At 38.0% G+C, this 16942-nt stretch overlaps 3 protein-coding genes across 4 annotated transcripts in view; 1 reads left to right on the plus strand and 2 right to left on the minus strand.

Moving 5' to 3' along the window:
* The window catches only part of LOC130496242 (ras-related protein RABA1c), a 38064-nt gene extending 30163 nt beyond the window's left edge, over window positions 1–7901 (minus strand). The window contains exon 1 of the mRNA XM_056988166.1: window positions 7897–7901. The gene's annotated coding sequence lies outside the window, so the exon portion shown is untranslated. The remainder of the gene's footprint in view (window positions 1–7896) is intronic.
* Window positions 6464–7628, plus strand: LOC108809135 (uncharacterized). Its single transcript, XM_018581268.2, has 4 exons — window positions 6464–6748; window positions 6845–6960; window positions 7043–7127; window positions 7386–7628. The coding sequence occupies exons 1-4, from the start codon at window positions 6542–6544 to the stop codon at window positions 7473–7475; spliced, it is 498 nt and encodes a 165-aa protein (XP_018436770.1). The 5' UTR covers window positions 6464–6541; the 3' UTR covers window positions 7476–7628.
* Window positions 7902–7915: 14 nt separating the features above from the next.
* LOC108811931 (probable disease resistance protein At5g45510) lies at window positions 7916–12408 on the minus strand. Of its 2 annotated transcripts, none has more exons than XM_018584044.2 (3): window positions 12249–12408; window positions 8550–11989; window positions 7916–8252 (listed from the first exon to the last, which is right to left on the minus strand). In XM_018584044.2, the coding sequence occupies exons 1-3, from the start codon at window positions 12265–12267 to the stop codon at window positions 8226–8228; spliced, it is 3486 nt and encodes a 1161-aa protein (XP_018439546.2). In that variant the 5' UTR covers window positions 12268–12408; the 3' UTR covers window positions 7916–8225. The 2 variants fall into 2 exon arrangements, with proteins under 2 accessions (XP_018439546.2, XP_018439547.2); XM_018584045.2 differs by having other exon boundaries at window positions 7916–8335.
* Window positions 12409–16942: the final 4534 nt, after the last annotated feature.

A 16942-nucleotide genomic window follows, 5' to 3' on the forward strand; every position in this document is an offset into this window, starting at 1 on the left:
TTCGGGTTCATGCTCCTCATCATCGCCATCATTTGCTCGTTCAGCTTCCTCTGTGCCTCCCAGCCCGCCTCTTGACTCGCCACCATGGACTCCAGCGCAGATATGCGAGCATCCTTGTCCCTCATTTGACTCAGAAGGACTTCTTGATCAACATAGGACGGTGGTGGTGCAGAAGCAGACGGAACCGAGGGAGACCGACGAGCCAAATCGAACAAACGACCCTTCTTCTTTGGAACCGACTGAAAAAGAAAGTGTCAAATTTAAATAATATAAAAAATGGATTGAACTTTAAAAAATGAACTTACCGCTTCAACGATTTGGTTGATCCGAACCCGAGGCAAGCCGGTCGATCCCGTCGAATCGTCATCCTCGGTTTGAAGCTGAGACACTTCCTGTTCCATCTGACTGTCGATGAGGGTGACCACATCCCTCACAACACCATCATCAATCTCGCCGGTCTTCTTGTTGGTATACGCCGTCTTTATTAGGCGGAGATGATCAACCGGCTCCCCCTCATTTTCTTCCGCCTTGAAAAAAACATAAATTAAACAAACATTAGTAATTAAAAGAAATGCACAAAAAATATTAGAATCTTAAATAATATAATAAAAACCGACAAGCTTACCAAGCGATCCCCCAGACTGGCTAAAGATTGAGCACCCAAGTTATGGATGTACATGCCCTTCCCCTTACGGCCGCTCTTGCGGTTGGTGGAGTTGGTGGAAGAAATTGCTCTCACTTCGTTCTTACTCCAATGCACACCCAACTCCTGCCAGATGACGGAGTCCATCCCCTTTGTAACCTTTAAAAAAATTGTTAAATAAATAAAAAAATATTTTAATAAATTAAAAAATTGTTTCATAAATAAAAACGAACCTTGTTTATTTCCCACTTCTTCTTCCACGAGTGCATCTGCTTCCCATAGTTGTCCATAACTTTATGGACGAAGTGGTAATAGATAAACAACGTATCATCGGCATTTCAGTTGAATTGTTGCTGACATAAAACACAATTAGTAGAAAATTAATATTAAAGATTAAAAAAATAAGTAAAAAATAGAATACTTACCGCAAACTGTTGAAACCACATATGCTGCTTCTCGAGAGGGAAGTCGGTGAAAGTCGGATGTCCATTGTCGAGGGACGAGTACATCATACTGTTGATCCATCCGCTGATCCCGTTCCCGGATCGGTCGAACCTAATAAAAAGAATTAATTATTTAAAATGAATCAAATTTTAATGAAAAAAATAGGTTTAATTACCATGTCTGACCCCGTCCACATGGATACTGAGTGAGATATGGAAGATGGTCACGACCCGGCTGTCGAACAAACTCCGCAACTCTCAGTAGTGCCGGATGAGCAGGAGCAGGAGCAGGAGTGGGTGCCACACCGGGAGCGGGAGGAGAATGAGAGGGAAATGGAGAGGGAGATGTCTGGTAGGAGCTGTAGGACGATGCGGAACCCGAAATGGAGCCGCTCCCCGAACCACCACGACCGCGACGCTGTCGAGAGCGGGTCTGTTCCTCTTGAGACCTTTATATAAATAAATTTTATTTAATATATACAATTATTTATTTAATTTGTTAATATATTAAAATTGTTTAATAATAACAAAAAAAAGTTTGAATATATAAAAAATATTTTAAATATTTTAATAAATTATTAAATGATTACAAAAAAGTTTAAATATATTAAAAATATTTTTAATATTTAAAAGTTGTTTAATAATTACAAAAAAGTTTTAATATATTAAAAATTGTTTAATAATTACAAAAATTTTTTTAATATATTAAAAATAGTATAATAATTACAAAAATAGTTTTAATATATTACAAATAGTTTAATAAATAAAAAAATAGTTTTAATATATAAAAATAGTTTTAAAAATCAAAAAACGTTTTAAAAATCAAAAAAACGTTTTAAAAAATCAAAAAAACGTTTTAAAAAATCAAAAAACGTTTTAAAAAATCAAAAAAACGTTTTAAAAAATCAAAAAACGTTTTAAAAAATAAAAAAAACGTTTTAAAAAATCAAAAACACAAAATAAAAAAAAAATATACCAACAATCCAAACAACAATTCAAACATGCAAATCCTAAACTATCCATTCAATCCTAGAATTTTCTATCTAACAACCTAAATTTCGAGATCTATGAAGAGAGGAAGAGAAGAGATGAACTTACATGGGAAGAGAGGAGAGGAAGAGAGGAGAGGAAGGAGGCCGAGAGGAAGAGAGGAGAGGAGAGGAGATCCGTGGAGGAAGAGAGAAGAGAGGAGAGGAGAAGGAGAGGAGCCGCGAGGAAGAGAGAGGAGAGGAGAAGGAGAGGAGCGGCGAGAGGAAGAGAGGAAGATTGATTGGAGAGAAATGGGGAAGAAAAGAATGAAAACCTAATTTATGAGGGGTCCGACGGACAGGGTCCGTCGAAATTTCCTCACAATTTTTAATGTGGTCGTCGAAATTTCCTCGAAATTCTCTTATTGGCGGCTAGGGTTGTCTGGTTAATGAAAAACAGTCCGAGGAAAACTTTCCTCGAAATTTCCTCACAATATTGTGAGGAAATTTCGAGGAAAGAGGGTTTGGGGTTTTGAAAACATCGATTTTTTCCCCCTATGTCATTTCTTATACGAGTGTAATTCATAATAATGAGGTTTCTTTGTATAGATGATCATAAACAATGAAATAACACAATTACAAAAATTATTGTAAGTATTTCCTTTAACGTTTATTAAAATGTATAAGTGTTTATCTTATGTTGTGTGGTTTTCGTCTCAATCCGCAAAACATTGTTTTCGGGTTAAAACCCTAAAGTTTGACTTTATAATCTGGCTAAGACACTTAATGAAGGTTATATACGTGTTATTCAATCCGCAAAACGTTGTTTTCGGTTTAAAACCCCCTGTTTCCTCGAAATTCCCTCGAAATATTGTGAGGGAATTTTGAGGAACTACCAAAAATTTTCGAGGTCCTCGAAATTTCCTCGATATATTTCGAGGGAATTTCGAGGAAGCACAAAAAAATTTGTGTTCCCTCGAAACTTCCTCGAAATATTTCGAGGGATTTTCGAGGAAACAAGGTGTTTTAAATCAAACCCCTAAAATTATCTTGGTCGTCGAAATTTCCTCGAAATATTTCGAGGGAATTTCGAGGAACTAGGTGTTTTGAATCAAACCCCTAAACCGTTAAGGGTCATTCCGAGGAAATTTCGAGGAAACCCTAATTGCCCTCGAAATTTCCTCGAAATTCATTTAAAAAAAAAAGAAAAAATCTACTCTGATTCCGAGTCATCATCAGCAGATGAATCTGAATCTGGATCTTGGTGAAACTCTCCAATAACTGGTTCATCCTGTGCGTGAACGACGGCTTCTTCTGCGAAGTCGGTGAAATCTACTACAAGGCCAACTCCTGCTACATCTTCTGCTGCACTTAAGTTACTGGATGTGATTGGTTGTAGTGGGTCTTCCAGCTCAGAACTCCCCTAAACTCGACCTCTCGGGTTGAGTCTGGTAACAGTAACCCATGGATCATCTCTGTTCCTTATCCGGGGGTACTTGATATAACAAACCTGTAACATTTTACAATTTTTAGTACAAGTTTAAATTATTACACATGATGACCAATCATTCTGAATAATTAACATTTACTTACCTGATCGGCCTGAGAAGCAAGAATGAAAGGATCATAATATTGCAGCTTTCGTCTCGAATTAACTGATGTAACACCAAATGCATCTGTTCTCACACTTCGATCTGGAGTGATGTCGTGCCAATCACAATAGAAAACAGTACAGCGCAATCCAAGCATGCCCAAATACTTGATTTCCAAAATCTCATGTATGTGTCTGTAGTATACATCATCTTCCGATGCAGAACAAACGCCAGCATCATAGGTCGTACGCGAACGTTTCGTCTTTTCAGTTGTGAATGCATATCCTCGAGTACAAAATCTCGGATATGACTTCACAACATAGTTTGGTCCAACCACCATCTCGCGTATCCAATCGTCAAATGTTTCACCTCTGGCCAAACCAGAGGAAGACATATTTTTTTGGAATCAAATTCGTGAGACTAGGAGAGAAGAAGAAAAGAAATGGAGTGAATGAAGAGGAAGAGGGGTGGCTGTATTTATAGATGAAATCCTCCCGGCATACTGAGGAAATTTCGAGGGAGACAGACATTTCCTCGAAATTTCCTCGAAATAGTTTAAATCCCCCAACGGCTCTCCCAACGGCTCTCTAACGGCTACAAGATGTCGTCGAAATATTAGAAAAACCCGTCGGTTTTTTCCGACGACCCTGGTTTCCTCGGTATTCCCTCGAGAAATACCGAGGAAGTTGGTCTTCCTCGAAATTTCCTCAAAAAGTAGTGAGGAAATTTCGAGGAAACCCCATTTCTTGGTTTCCTCGGTATTTCCTCGATATTTTGTTAGAAATTTCCGAGGAACTCATTTTCCCTCGGTATTTCTCTCAGAATCGCGTGTTTTCTTGTAGTGAATATTTGAAGAAGACTACGTATAAGAAAGTTGTGAAAACGAATGTAGTAGAGAATTCATCATGGATACCAGATCCAAAAACCGGTTACTATAGACCAGATACCGGTTTGTTAAGCTTCCGTAAATCAACAGAGTTGAATGAAAGTGTATACTCATTGCGAAATCTTATAGTGTGCTTGTGAAATATTGGTACACATTATTGGTACAATAAAGCTAATCTGGACACTTCTAACTTGCTCGTAACTCTCTTTATGAGTGAGTAAATCTTTTTTCATATCAATGATATTTACCTTTTAGAAAAAAAAATGCTAATCTCACACACTTAATGAAACTGGCAACAAATTCAGATTCATGGATCAAATTACCTTCTTTTGATTGTCTGATTTTGTCCCTTTAGCAAAAAATTTGTCGCCCGAGATCCGCAATATGAGTTTGAATCTATCCGGCATATAATTATACAGGACTAAAACATATATAAATCATCAAAATAATACCCCCAAAACAGTATGAAATACATTTCAGTAACCATTATACACGAAGTTTCTTAATACAATATTTTTTTGGATTAATAGTTGTGTTTGGGTGTTTTAACTAATAATCAAAAATCAAGTCGGAAAAACTGAAACCGAATACAATTATCTGGACCGTTTATGTTTTCTATAACCAAAAATCGAGTTGAAAAAACTGAAACCAAATATAATTATCTGAATGTTACTTTTTTCTATATCCAAAACTATAAACAAATAGAAATCGAGAAAAAATTAAGTGGATATGTAAATATTTAAACACAGTTTATATATCTGAAAATTTTGATCATATTTCTTTTTAAATAACAAAAATACTAATTATAAACAGAATTATCTTAAAAATTAAATAATTTTATCTGCAATATTTGAAAATAAACTACCAGATATTTTTATTCAAACAACATGAACTACCACTTATTTAATCAGAATCAAGAATGATATGTAAGTATCCCAAAAATCTGAAATAAGTCGAAACAGAATTAACACAAAATTTTATAGGAAACTATTAGCTAATTTCTAATCTTTTTATCTGAATCAAACCAAAAATTTTAATAACCAAAACTAAACCGAACTGAGTTTCATAATTATTGGAACCATTCATATATTAATAATTATACTCGAAAAAAATTGAGAATCCGAATTGAAACCTTAACAAAAACCAGACGTCCGAGAAAGTGTGATAAAAGATAAAAATAAATTGCCCAAAACAAAAACAAAACAAAAAACAAAAGAAGAAGAAGGTAAAGAAAAACAGTAAATCGGAATAATGGTGATGATTGATTCGTCTGTTGCTGTAAAAATTTAGACGTATGTAAGCTGATTGTAGCGGTAGAGTTGTTACTGTAGATTTTTCAGTAGAGATTTTTGTTGTAATTAAATTTGTTGTTGCTGTAAGTTATATGCTGTAGATATTTCAAAATAAAATATGCGATGTATATATAAAATAATTATTTTATCAACTAAAATAATTTATATTAATAATTTTTATAAATTATCAAAGTAAACTGTTATTTAAGATGTGATATGTAAATAATATTTATGTTATTTAAAATATTTTCAATAATTTTAAAATACATAGAATTAAATTAAAATATTTATAGATGTTTTTACTATGATTATCTAATTTGCTTGATATTATAGATAGTTATTTTCAATTTATAGTTTTTACATCTTATAAAACAAAGATGTAGGGTTTTTTTTTTGTTAAAAAAATACATAAGAAAAAAAAATTTGCTTTAGTTTTTTCTGTTTTAGCTTTAAAAATAAAGTTAAAACATGATTGGTAAAATTTAATATAAATTTATTGTATGCTTTAACTTTCAAAAGTGAAGTTATCATGATAAAATTTAATGATTTGAAAATAAATAAAATTAAAGTAGAGAGAAAAAATATTTTAATATTTTGAGTAGGAAAATAGAGTTATCCTGATACCCAAACAGTGGCCAAACCATTTCACAAAACCCAAGCAGCTCCCCATTCAATCCTTCCCTCTGGAGGTTTATCAAAGAGACGACGACGACGACAATGCAGAGATTCTGCACTAAGCTGCGTTCGATTTCCCTCCACCCAAATCTGAACCTCTCTTTAACCAGTGTTCCTCGCCGTCTCATCCACCACTCTCCGAGTCCTCGGTCAACCCTAGGTTTAGGTTTCGCAACGACGACCAAATGGAGCTTCGTTTCTCCGTCGAATCCTCCTACCTCCATCGGATCTCTCTCCGTTCCTCATTATGTAATCATCTGTAACTCGAATCCTTCGCTAACCGTTTCGATTCGAGGCAGGGATGAATCTAAGATCCGTTCCATTGTTTGATTCTCTCTGATTCAGTTTGTTCAAGTAAGGAATATCACTTCCAAGGATAAAATGGCGAAATGGAAGAAGAAGTGGAGACCTAGGACTCCAATCACATCCAAAGTCAAGAAAGTCAAGATCAAGTTTTACTCGTAACCGTTCTGATTCCAAGATTTAGATATCATTTAATCATAAAGTTTTGTGGTCTTTTCCTCAATTTATCACAATTTTCAGGTCATACAAAGACAGGTTTAGACCACTGAATGATGGTACCATCCGTCGCTGGAAAGAAGGCAAGCGCCACAACGCACACTTGAAGGTAGCTAACTAGATCTTTTTCCTCAGTTGATATTGTCAGAACTTGCTTTATGGTGACAGTGAAAGTAAGTTTAACATGGAAAGTGTGATTGAACTAGTTTCAACTGTGAGTGTTGATTCTTTGTTTAGCCAGATAGATAAATGGGTAATGAGAAAGCTGTATTTGCAAACTGTTCTACTTTCTCCTGGGTTTGGCCGTTTATAATGTGGATTCAGGTGAATAATTGTTGAGAGTAATCTGTCTGTTGCTTGTATGCAGTCAAAGAAATCAAAACGTAGATTGAGACAGCCTGGACTAGTACCACCAGCATATGCCAAAGTCATGAAGAAACTCAATTTCTGCAATTGAGAGATAGAGAATGAAACTGTTCAATCTCTCTTCCAAATTTCCAGATAATTGTCTTTTAGCTGGTACCCAGGGGTTTAACCAAACTTTAGTTCTTTTTTGTTTTTGTGTTTCAGTTTTAACCTTAGCACAAAGTAATAAAATTGTCATTTTTGGTAAATTGCCAACGGATTTGTGACGGAAGAAAATATTTTGTGCATGTATTTTGTTTGGACTAACGTCTTGCATAACTTCACCATTGATGTAGATAGATATTTGGAAATATTCCGCTACATCAACCATATATTTTGTATGGTTTGGACTAACGTCTGGCATAACTTGCCAACGTGAGCATGAAACTGTCTGCAAGTTGCATTCTGTCCCACAGATGGTTCAAATGTAAAAGCATATTTATCTGAATAAATAAACATTCCTGCATATGTAGTCAAAATGTTTACCGTAAATTGTCTTTCAAACAGGAATATCATTATAATCTCTTAGAAAGGAAAACAATCAAAGCAAAGGTCCTTGTTCACCCAGACAAGAACACAACACACATGCATGGGGTTTTACTGCAGAAAATATCTTACAACATAAACAGAAGAAAGCAAGCCGGTAAATATGATGTTTCAAGCCGGTCGTTATTTAACACGCAACAGTTGAGAAACACACGCAGAAAAAAAAAGGTAGGTAAATCATTACATGCAACCATTCAGATGCTTAGTGCAAAGTAAGTAGATCTTGTTGCTCCATCTTCAACCTTGTAATGATACTTCAAGGGTGATCTACCATAACCCAGTCCTGCAAATACACGCAGTGTAAAATGCTCAGATGAACCTCAGAAGAGACTAGATTTTGTGTAAGACGACTCAATGACCTTCGACCTGCCAAAACAGATTAAAAATAAATATGATGCAACTTATTTTTGACTATTTGGATTCGGAACAGTTCCCTTCCTGATGAGTTTTGACATGTGGCTAGACCATTTGGCATGCAAAAGATAGCTACAAACGTTAATTTCTAAGGTAATGGACAAGACAGGCGTTGATGGTCATTGGTGCTATATGTTCATTATAAGAGTAGAAAGTTGCAGCTTACCGAGTCCTCTGGAGTTTCCTCCAACTTTGGGCATTTCTTTACTTGCGATCTCAAATTAGTGAGACTTGAGAGCTCGACTCCTTCAACAACTGTCTCCATGTTCTCACAATACTTTATGTTCAGCTCTTTTAGGCTGTTAGGCATCTGTGATGCCTCCGGGAAAAGCGTTTTGATTTTCGGGCAGCAATCTATGCTTAGCTTCTTCAGATTCTTGAAGTTTTCACCCCAGCAGATAGTCTCCAACAATGGAAAGTTTGAAATCGACAATGTCTCCACTGATCCCAAACTTTCTCCATCCACTTCATAGAAAAGGTTGTCTATATCCCTGCACATCCGCAGCGAGCAATCCTTCACTGATTTGTTCTCGCTGAAGAAAGATTTGAGCCTTGTTGAGTCAATGTCCACAAGTGACACAAAGTCAGTATTGGCTGAGGCTTCCCCTTTAGATTCATGGATCTTCATGACTTCCTGCTTACTTGCAGAATCAAAACCTGATAGTATGGTCTTGTATATATCCTTCTCAATGGGCACATGGCAAAGACGTTCCTTGGTGACATCTTCCTTCTCAACACTATCACTGGCTGGAGCTTCCTTTGGCTGAGTCTCCTCTCCTATTTCTTCTGAGATTTCTTTAGGTTCAACAACTGCTTCCGAGGAGATGGCCTCGTCAGATCTCTTACTTTCAATTTCTTCCTTTATTTTGCTCCATTCCTCACCTTCAAAACGACTTCCATCTGCCAGAGTAATACGCTTTAGACAATGGATCTCAGTCTTCTTTGGCAACTCTGGTGTCTCCACTTTGGTTCCAGAGAGATTAACTTCACATAGGTAAGACATGTCCTCAAATGATCCCTCAATCGTATGCAGCTTTTCACATCCAGAAACATCAATGACCTCGAGGTTTGTGAGTTTTTGGATGTTCGGGATAACTTCTATGTTTTTGCAATCCTTCATGAGGAGTTTGTTAAGATTGGTCAGCTCCTCGATGGTGGCGGCCAACTCGCTAAGATTAGTGCCAGAGAGATTAAGAGATAAGAGTTCCTTCTTATCTTCAAAGCACACTTCAAGCATCTCCACTAAGCTGGTAGTGCCAGAAAGATCAAGAATCTGCAGACCTGACAAGGGCTTCAAACTAGGCAACCTTCTCAATTTGCTACAATCACGCAACAAGAGCCGCTTAACGGAGTGAAGCTTGTCCCCTACGGCAGAGTCCTGGAATATCGGTAGTCGCTCTATTTGGCTCCCGGAGAAGTCAAGGAGCTGAAGTCTTGTGAGGTGATAGAAGTTTTTGTTCTTGCTTTTGTTCTTCTTCTCTCCTTTCGTGTTGTCGAAACACGTCTGCAGCCCATGAGCACCGGATATATCAACAACCTCGAGCTTTACGAGTTCTTGTATGTCTGGCAAATCTTCCAGTAAAGGACAGTCTTTGATGATGAGGCAGTGAAGTTCTGTCAGTTCAGAAATGCTGGAAGGGGAAGTTGTGATCTGAAGTCCAGAGAGGTGAAGACTTTGAAGTTTAGACAATGCCTTGAAGAATCCATCGGATATTTTCTTCAAGGAGCTGGCGCCAGAGACTTCAAGAGCATGTAGTTCACGAAGAGCCTTGAGCTCCTCAATATCCGTCAGTAGATCACAGTCCCTGACTACAAGAACCCTTAGTCCTTGAAGATTAGCGAAAGCAGTGACAAAAGGTTCCAGTGTGGGTTCGAACAGACCAAGTACTTCAAGATCACTCAGCTTCTTGAAATACTTAACGGGAGTTTCACGGCGCAGACGGTCTCCACTAACCAGCACCGTGGAGACCTTGTCACCTTTCTTTGCTTGCACAGTTTTAATCATATCATCTATCTGAGTGATTTTCCCTATACCTTTTCTCTTGTCACCGCAATAGACTCTAGAGAATCTAAGTCTTGATCTTCCAATAAGCCCACGGCGTCGAGGATCGATTAAAGTGCTCATGGCCCTCTCTGGTACCACAACGTTGTTCTCCTGTATCTTCAGCATTCCTCGGTTTATAAGCTCCATCAAGATTGAATGACCGTCTTGGTAGGCTTTTTCGACGGACCTAACGGGATCGAAGTAGCCTTCGAGTATCCACTGTGTGATGAGGTCACGGTAGTAAACACTGCCGCAGTGCTCGAAGAAGTCCAAGCTATGCCAAAAGCAATCCAAGATGGCTTCCTTCATCGGATAACCGATTTCCAACAGCTCATATGCAAGACGCAAGAGTGGATTCTCACAAGAACCTGGACGAGCAGCTGAGAGAACCTCGTCTATCTTTTTCTCTATCTTTAGTTTTAGTTTCTTTTCTTCTTCTTTATTAGTAGTAGTAGGAGTGATCCGCTTTAGGGACTTGGCTAGCACGAAGACTGCAGCTGGCGAGTTCTTGCTCTTTGCCACTATGTCATCTATAAAATTCTCGTAAGTTTTCCAATCCTTCATAAGAGACGCAAATAGATCCTTCAGGTTAGGCTCATTGATTGACTTAAGTAGAGACTCTGACTTATCCGTGGTCTGGAACTCATCTCCAGTAGAAGGCACACCTTTCACATCAGGCTCTAAAACCGGTGCGTTGTTGGGGTCTTGGGGCTCAGCTTTGCTCGCATTATCGCTGTCCTGTGATTTGATTTCATCATCAGACTTATGTTCGCTGTCCTGTGATTTGATTTCATCATCAGACTTATGTTCGCTGTCCTCCTGCTCACTCTTTGTATCCTCTTTCACACCCTCCTCCTCCTCCTCTTCTTTTCTTTTTGTAATAAGAATCTTGAGACGATTCTTATCATCCTTAAGAAACTTTTGTTGTCTAAGAAACAGGTCAAGTTTCAGTTCCTCCATCACCTTGTCTTCACTGGTCTTGTTTCCTTCATCATCAAGAATCAATAGAAGATACGGAGGTGGGGTAGGTTTCTTCTCTCCTTCATCATCAGGTGTCTTCTCCTTACCGTCAGCTGGTGGCTTCTTCACATTTTTAGCAGTCTTATCCTTTGTTTTCTCAGCCAACTCTTTTGCTTTTTTCTCCACCACCTGTTTTGCTTTTTTCTCAGCTACCTCTTTTGCCTTACTTTGTATTTCCTCAGTTATCATCTTCTTCAAATCAGCCAACAAAGTTTCCGGCTTCTTCTCTTCCTCCTCATCTTCATCTCTGTCATCCACTTCAGTCTCTTCAAAATCAGAGTAGAGACACAACTGGGAAGCTATGTTCTCGTAAAGCGACAATTCATCATCGAACTTTCTGTCAAGATGCAAGAAGATGGTCAGGAAACAACTGCCAGTAACAGTGGCATGCTTCCCTACCATCTTGGCCAGCCTAGTCTTCCCGATCCCAGCTTCACCGGCTAGCAAAACTCTCTGAGGGCCATCTTTTCCCAGAACTTCCACTATCTCTTTATACAACTTCTCATCCTTTTCATCTTGACGCTGTCCTGCATCCTCCATTTCTGTGAAATAAAAACTGCATTAGAGCCGAGCTGAGCTTCCAAAAGATCTAACAGCCCTTTTCACTCTCTCTTAACTTAGAACCTCAAAAACTTTTTGAGTTTCTATCAATCAGTCTAGCTCAAATTGGTAACAGTAGCAAATCAACCTAGTTCTGAGCTAAGTTCGCATATCATTCAATTCGTACAGATCTACGGGACCATGGTTTCATAAGAGATTTTGCAGAATAAAGCATCTAAAACAAAGGAAGAGAATAGTTACTTGGAGGAGACTCCGCCATGATCGGAGGAGAGGTTTCTTCGCCGGTGAGTTTAGTGTTTTGGTAGCCTTGTCCACAAAGTCAAGTCAATCTCTCTCCCTTCCTTTTCTTTGGCTCTTCCTCTCTGTTTCCTCACATAAACTATTTTATTTATGTTTGTCCAAGAAAAAAAAATATTTTATTTATTTGTTAGGGACTTTGTAACTGTGTTGGAATAAAATACTTTTCCTATGTTCTTCTTCTATAGCTTTGTATAGATTTACCCATTTGTTTCGTTTGTATGCACTTCCGTTAAATTAAAATACCATATATATTCATTCTCTTTTCCTTTTTGTCATCAACAAAATACAATATAGCTTCAAAATAATTTTAATAAAGATTCATGTAACATAATTGACAATGGAGCAGATTTTTCATTTTTTTGTTAGGAAGAAGAATGCTTTAGGTCATGTTATCGGTATTAGTGTGGGTTGGTTCTAGATCTGAAAATATTATTTGGGATAAAGTCAGACATTTTCTACTTCAGAAAAAAAAAACAGACAGAAGTTGGCAAAAAAATAGTTGACAAGAAAATTGATATTCTTTTTTTAACACCAAAAAAAAACTGATATTCAAATTTAACTTTTTGTTAAAGAAATTTGTAATATAGGGTGATAAAATACTTTTTAAAAATATTTCCTAGATTATTAAAAGTGAGATATATATATATATATATTATATATATATATATATATATATATTATATTTTTGTACATTAACATATATAGCATTGTTAGTAGATATAATAAATAATTACATGATTTTAAAACAAATTCTATTAAAAAAAATTTGTTAAAATTTTAAATTGATTATCAACAAAATAAAAAAATACAGATCACAAGGTTTATGCTTTCAAGAAAAAAAACACAAGTCAAGTCATATAAAAAGAACAAAAACACTAAGATTACTAAGAAGTAGTCCTAGCAAACCATCGCTGCATCATGTCGCTATAAAAGTTTGGTTTCCTGTGTCGGAGGGAGGAGATCATGTTCCTAATGGTCTTGTCAATGTACCAGACCATTTGGCCACCGCTACAGGGATTTCCATAGTGACGCATGCTGTTTCTGTTGCGCCAAATACTATGAATGCTAGCTTCGAGAGCAAGTTTAAGGAAGCAAGTATCTCCTTTTTGCGAGGAGCAATAAAAGATGTGACGGTGATATCCCAATCAGGATTCACGCAAGATCCCAACATGAATCTTACTAGATCGATCCACACCATAGGGCAGCGCAGAACAAGTGGTCGCGAGTCTCATCCGGTTCACCGCAAAGGAGATAAGGTTGAATGCAGCCCCAAGCTCTACTTCTCTCTCCCGTAGACGGTCTATCCTGAAAAGTCAACTATGTGATATTTAAAAGTCTTCTCACACTAAGCAAGTTATCAACTAGAATAAGATGGTCTTACCATTACCAATCTCAGACCAAAGAAATGATGTTGCTTGGTCCCTAAGTTTCAGCATTTTATGACATGCCCAGAGCATGCATAATTATCATTAATGTCCCAAAAACTGTGAGAACGCAACAAACAAAACTTCGTCCAAGCAACCCAAAGGGAACCAGAGTTTGTGAGTAACCGCCATATCAATCTAAGCGCAAAAACTCGAGAAGTGTCCATGAGAAGTCTAATGCCTGAACCTCCCTCATCCTTAGTTCAAATTGGTAACAGTAGCAAATCAACCTAGTTCTGAGCTAAGTTCGCATATCATTCAATTCCTACAGATCTACGGGACCATGATTTCAATAAGAGATTTGCAGAATAAAGCATCTAAAACGAAGATGGAAGGAAGAGAATAGTTACTTGGAGGAGTCTCCGCCATGATCGGAGGAGAGGTTTCTTCGCCGTGAGCTTTGTGTTTGGTAGCCTTGTCCACAAAGTCAAGTCAATCTCTCTCCCTTCCTTTTCTTTGGCTCTTCATCTCTGTTTCCTCACATAAAGTATTTTATTTATGTTTGTCCAAGAAAAAAAAATATTTTATTTATTTGTTTGTGACTTTGTAACTGTGTTGGAATAAAATACTTTTCCTTTTTTTTTTGGGCAACTGATCGATTTATAAATTTAAACGTCATTACATAGTAGTAGAGAAGTTGTAGAGAGCAGACTTTGCAAGAGAGTCAGCAAACATGTTGTTCTCCCGGCTAACAAAAGACACGAAGAAAAAGAAAAAAGAAGAGAATAGAAACTCGATAACCATGAGAACCCCGAAAAGCTCCACCGGATAGGTCTTCGAGTTGATAGCTCTGGCGAGCTCCTACGAGTCGGTTTTGAACCAGACGTTAAGAAGAGACCTGCGCTTAGCATCGTGTATAGCGTCCCTCATGGCCAGCGCTTCCGCCATGAGGGGGGATGAGACATGATCGATCGCCCTTGAATCCATATGAGTATAACCTGCAGCATAGTTCTCAAACCACCATCCTAAACCTGCTCGTTGTGCAACAGACCAAGCGCATCTGTGTGACAGAGATATCGATCTTCGTCGTGGGTGGGTAACTCAGGATCTACTTGAGTCACTTGGGATTTAGAGATCAAACTTGCTTGGGCTTGTAGCCATTCCCTTGCATTCGGGATGGCTTTTCCCAGTGTTTCTCTTGCAGCTACAGCTCTGTTTTCAAAGAGAAGGAGATTACGAGAGGTCCAAAGTCCCCATAGTATCCAAGATGATAGGTTGCTGGTGAGTCCCGTTGGTGGTAAACATTGAAGAGTCGACATGGCAGTAAACGCATCATGGATTGAGATCGCAGATGAGAAGTCCGGTGGGAGTGTGAAGGGAGATGCATCCCATACTTGCTTTGCGTATGGACAGTGGAAGAAGAGGTGAAGCTCCGTTTCTGGTAGTAGGCAATGTGGGCAGCGTCCGTTGGTTTCGATTCCCCTACGTTGGAGGTTAACTCCTAAAGGTAAAGCACCACGGCAGAGCTTCCAGAGAAATAGTTCCAGCTTTGGTGAAGTTTCTTCTCTCCACACAAATTTCTTCCAGTTGAAGGTTTTGTACAGGGGATGGAGGTTGACGTGAGCTCCGGCTTCCTCTCTCAAAGCATAATACCCAGATTTCACACTGTAAACACCGGTTCTAGTTTTAAGCCAGCAGTAGTTATCCTCTGCTTCAAATAAGCTTGGTCTTATAAGATAGATTACTTGAGCCAGCTCCGGGAATATTGAATCCACGAGATGATGATTCCAGTCGCCAGTGCCTCTGATAAAAAGATCAGAGACGTGTAGATCTCTGCTCATCTCCGTAGGCGGGCCAAAAGGGACGAGTCGGTTTGTAGGAGATATCCAGGATTCCGACCAAATCTTCGTGGTGTTTCCATTGCCGATCGCTTTTCCCAATTGTAGTTTGATCACTTGGCATCCTGCAATTATCCCTCTCCACCCGTGAGAAGCTGACGATGGGCAGGTAGCGGACAAGAAGGCCGTGTTGTGACAGTATTTTCCCAAGAGCAGTCGCGCTAGGAGGCTTGTTGGGGACGTCAAGATCCGCCATGAGTTCTTGGCCAGCATGGCCACATTGAAGTCTTGAATATCTCTAACGCCTAAGCCCCCTTGATCTTTGTGTTCAGCAAGTGCATCCCATGCAATCCAACATATCTTCCGGACCTCAGGTCTTGATCCCACCAAAATCGCGTGAGCGCGGATTGGATTTGGTTACATAAGCCAATAGGTAACGGGAAGCAAGACATCGAATATGTCGGGATAGCAGACAAAACTGATTTCAGCATAGTCAGTTTCCCCGCAGTAGAGAGTCGACGGGCTGACCAAGAAGTTGCTCGGATCTTGATCCTATCAACGATCGAAGAGAAAACATCCCGCTTCTTCCGAGAGAATAACTCTGGAAGTCCAAGGTATTTGCCTACTCCACCTTTCTTCTCTATACCAAGGATGGATTTGACCCGATCTCGGGTCTCCTGTGGTGTTTTCTAAGAAAAGGAGATAGAAGATTTGGAGGCATTTATGAGCTGACCGGAAGCCAACTCGTATTCTTGGAGAATCGAAGCGAGGGAGGAGAAACTTTCCGCAGTAGCTTTGGTGAAGAACATCGTATCATCCGCAAAGAGTAGATGATTTATCCGTGGACAATGCTGTCCAATCTTAACCCCCGTGGGATCCCCAAAATACTTTTCCTATGTTCTTCTATAGCTTTGTATAGATTTACCAATTTGTTTCGTTTGTATGCACTTCCGTTAAATTAAAATACCATATATATTCATTCTCTTTTCCTTTTTGTCATCAACAAAATACAATATAGCTTCAAAATAATTTTAATAAAGATTCATGTAACATAATTGACAAATACAGAACCAAATAATTTGGAGCAGATTTTTCATTTTTTTGTTAGGAAGAAGAATGCTTTAGGTCATGTTATCGGTATTAGTGTCGGTTGGTTCTAGATCTGAAAATATTATTTGGGACAAAGTCAGACATTTTCTACTTCAGAAAAAAAAAACAGACAGAAGTTGGCCAAAAAATAGTTGACAAGAAAATTGATATTCTTTTTTTTTTAACACCAAAAAAAACTGATATTCAAATTTAACTTTTTGTTAAAGAAATTTGTAATATAGGGTGATAAAATACTTTTTAAAAATATTTCCTAGATTATTAAAAGTATATATATATATATTATATTTTTGTACATTAACATATATAACATTGTTAGTAGATA

The sequence above is a fragment of the Raphanus sativus genome, chromosome 6 (genome assembly GCF_000801105.2).
Source record: "Raphanus sativus cultivar WK10039 chromosome 6, ASM80110v3, whole genome shotgun sequence".
NCBI lineage: Eukaryota > Viridiplantae > Streptophyta > Magnoliopsida > Brassicales > Brassicaceae > Raphanus > Raphanus sativus.

Coding starts and splice junctions, on each gene's coding strand:
- LOC108809135 (XM_018581268.2), top strand. CDS start 6,542: ATGCAGAGATTCTGCACTAAGCTGCGTTCGATTTCCCTCCACCCAAAT. Junction 6,749..6,844: donor CTCTCTCCGTTCCTCATTAT/GTAATCATCTGT, acceptor TCTCTGATTCAG/TTTGTTCAAGTAAGGAATAT. Junction 7,128..7,385: donor GCCACAACGCACACTTGAAG/GTAGCTAACTAG, acceptor GCTTGTATGCAG/TCAAAGAAATCAAAACGTAG.
- LOC108811931 (XM_018584044.2), bottom strand. Junction 8,253..8,549: donor AGGAAACTCCAGAGGACTCG/GTAAGCTGCAAC, acceptor GTGTATTTGCAG/GACTGGGTTATGGTAGATCA.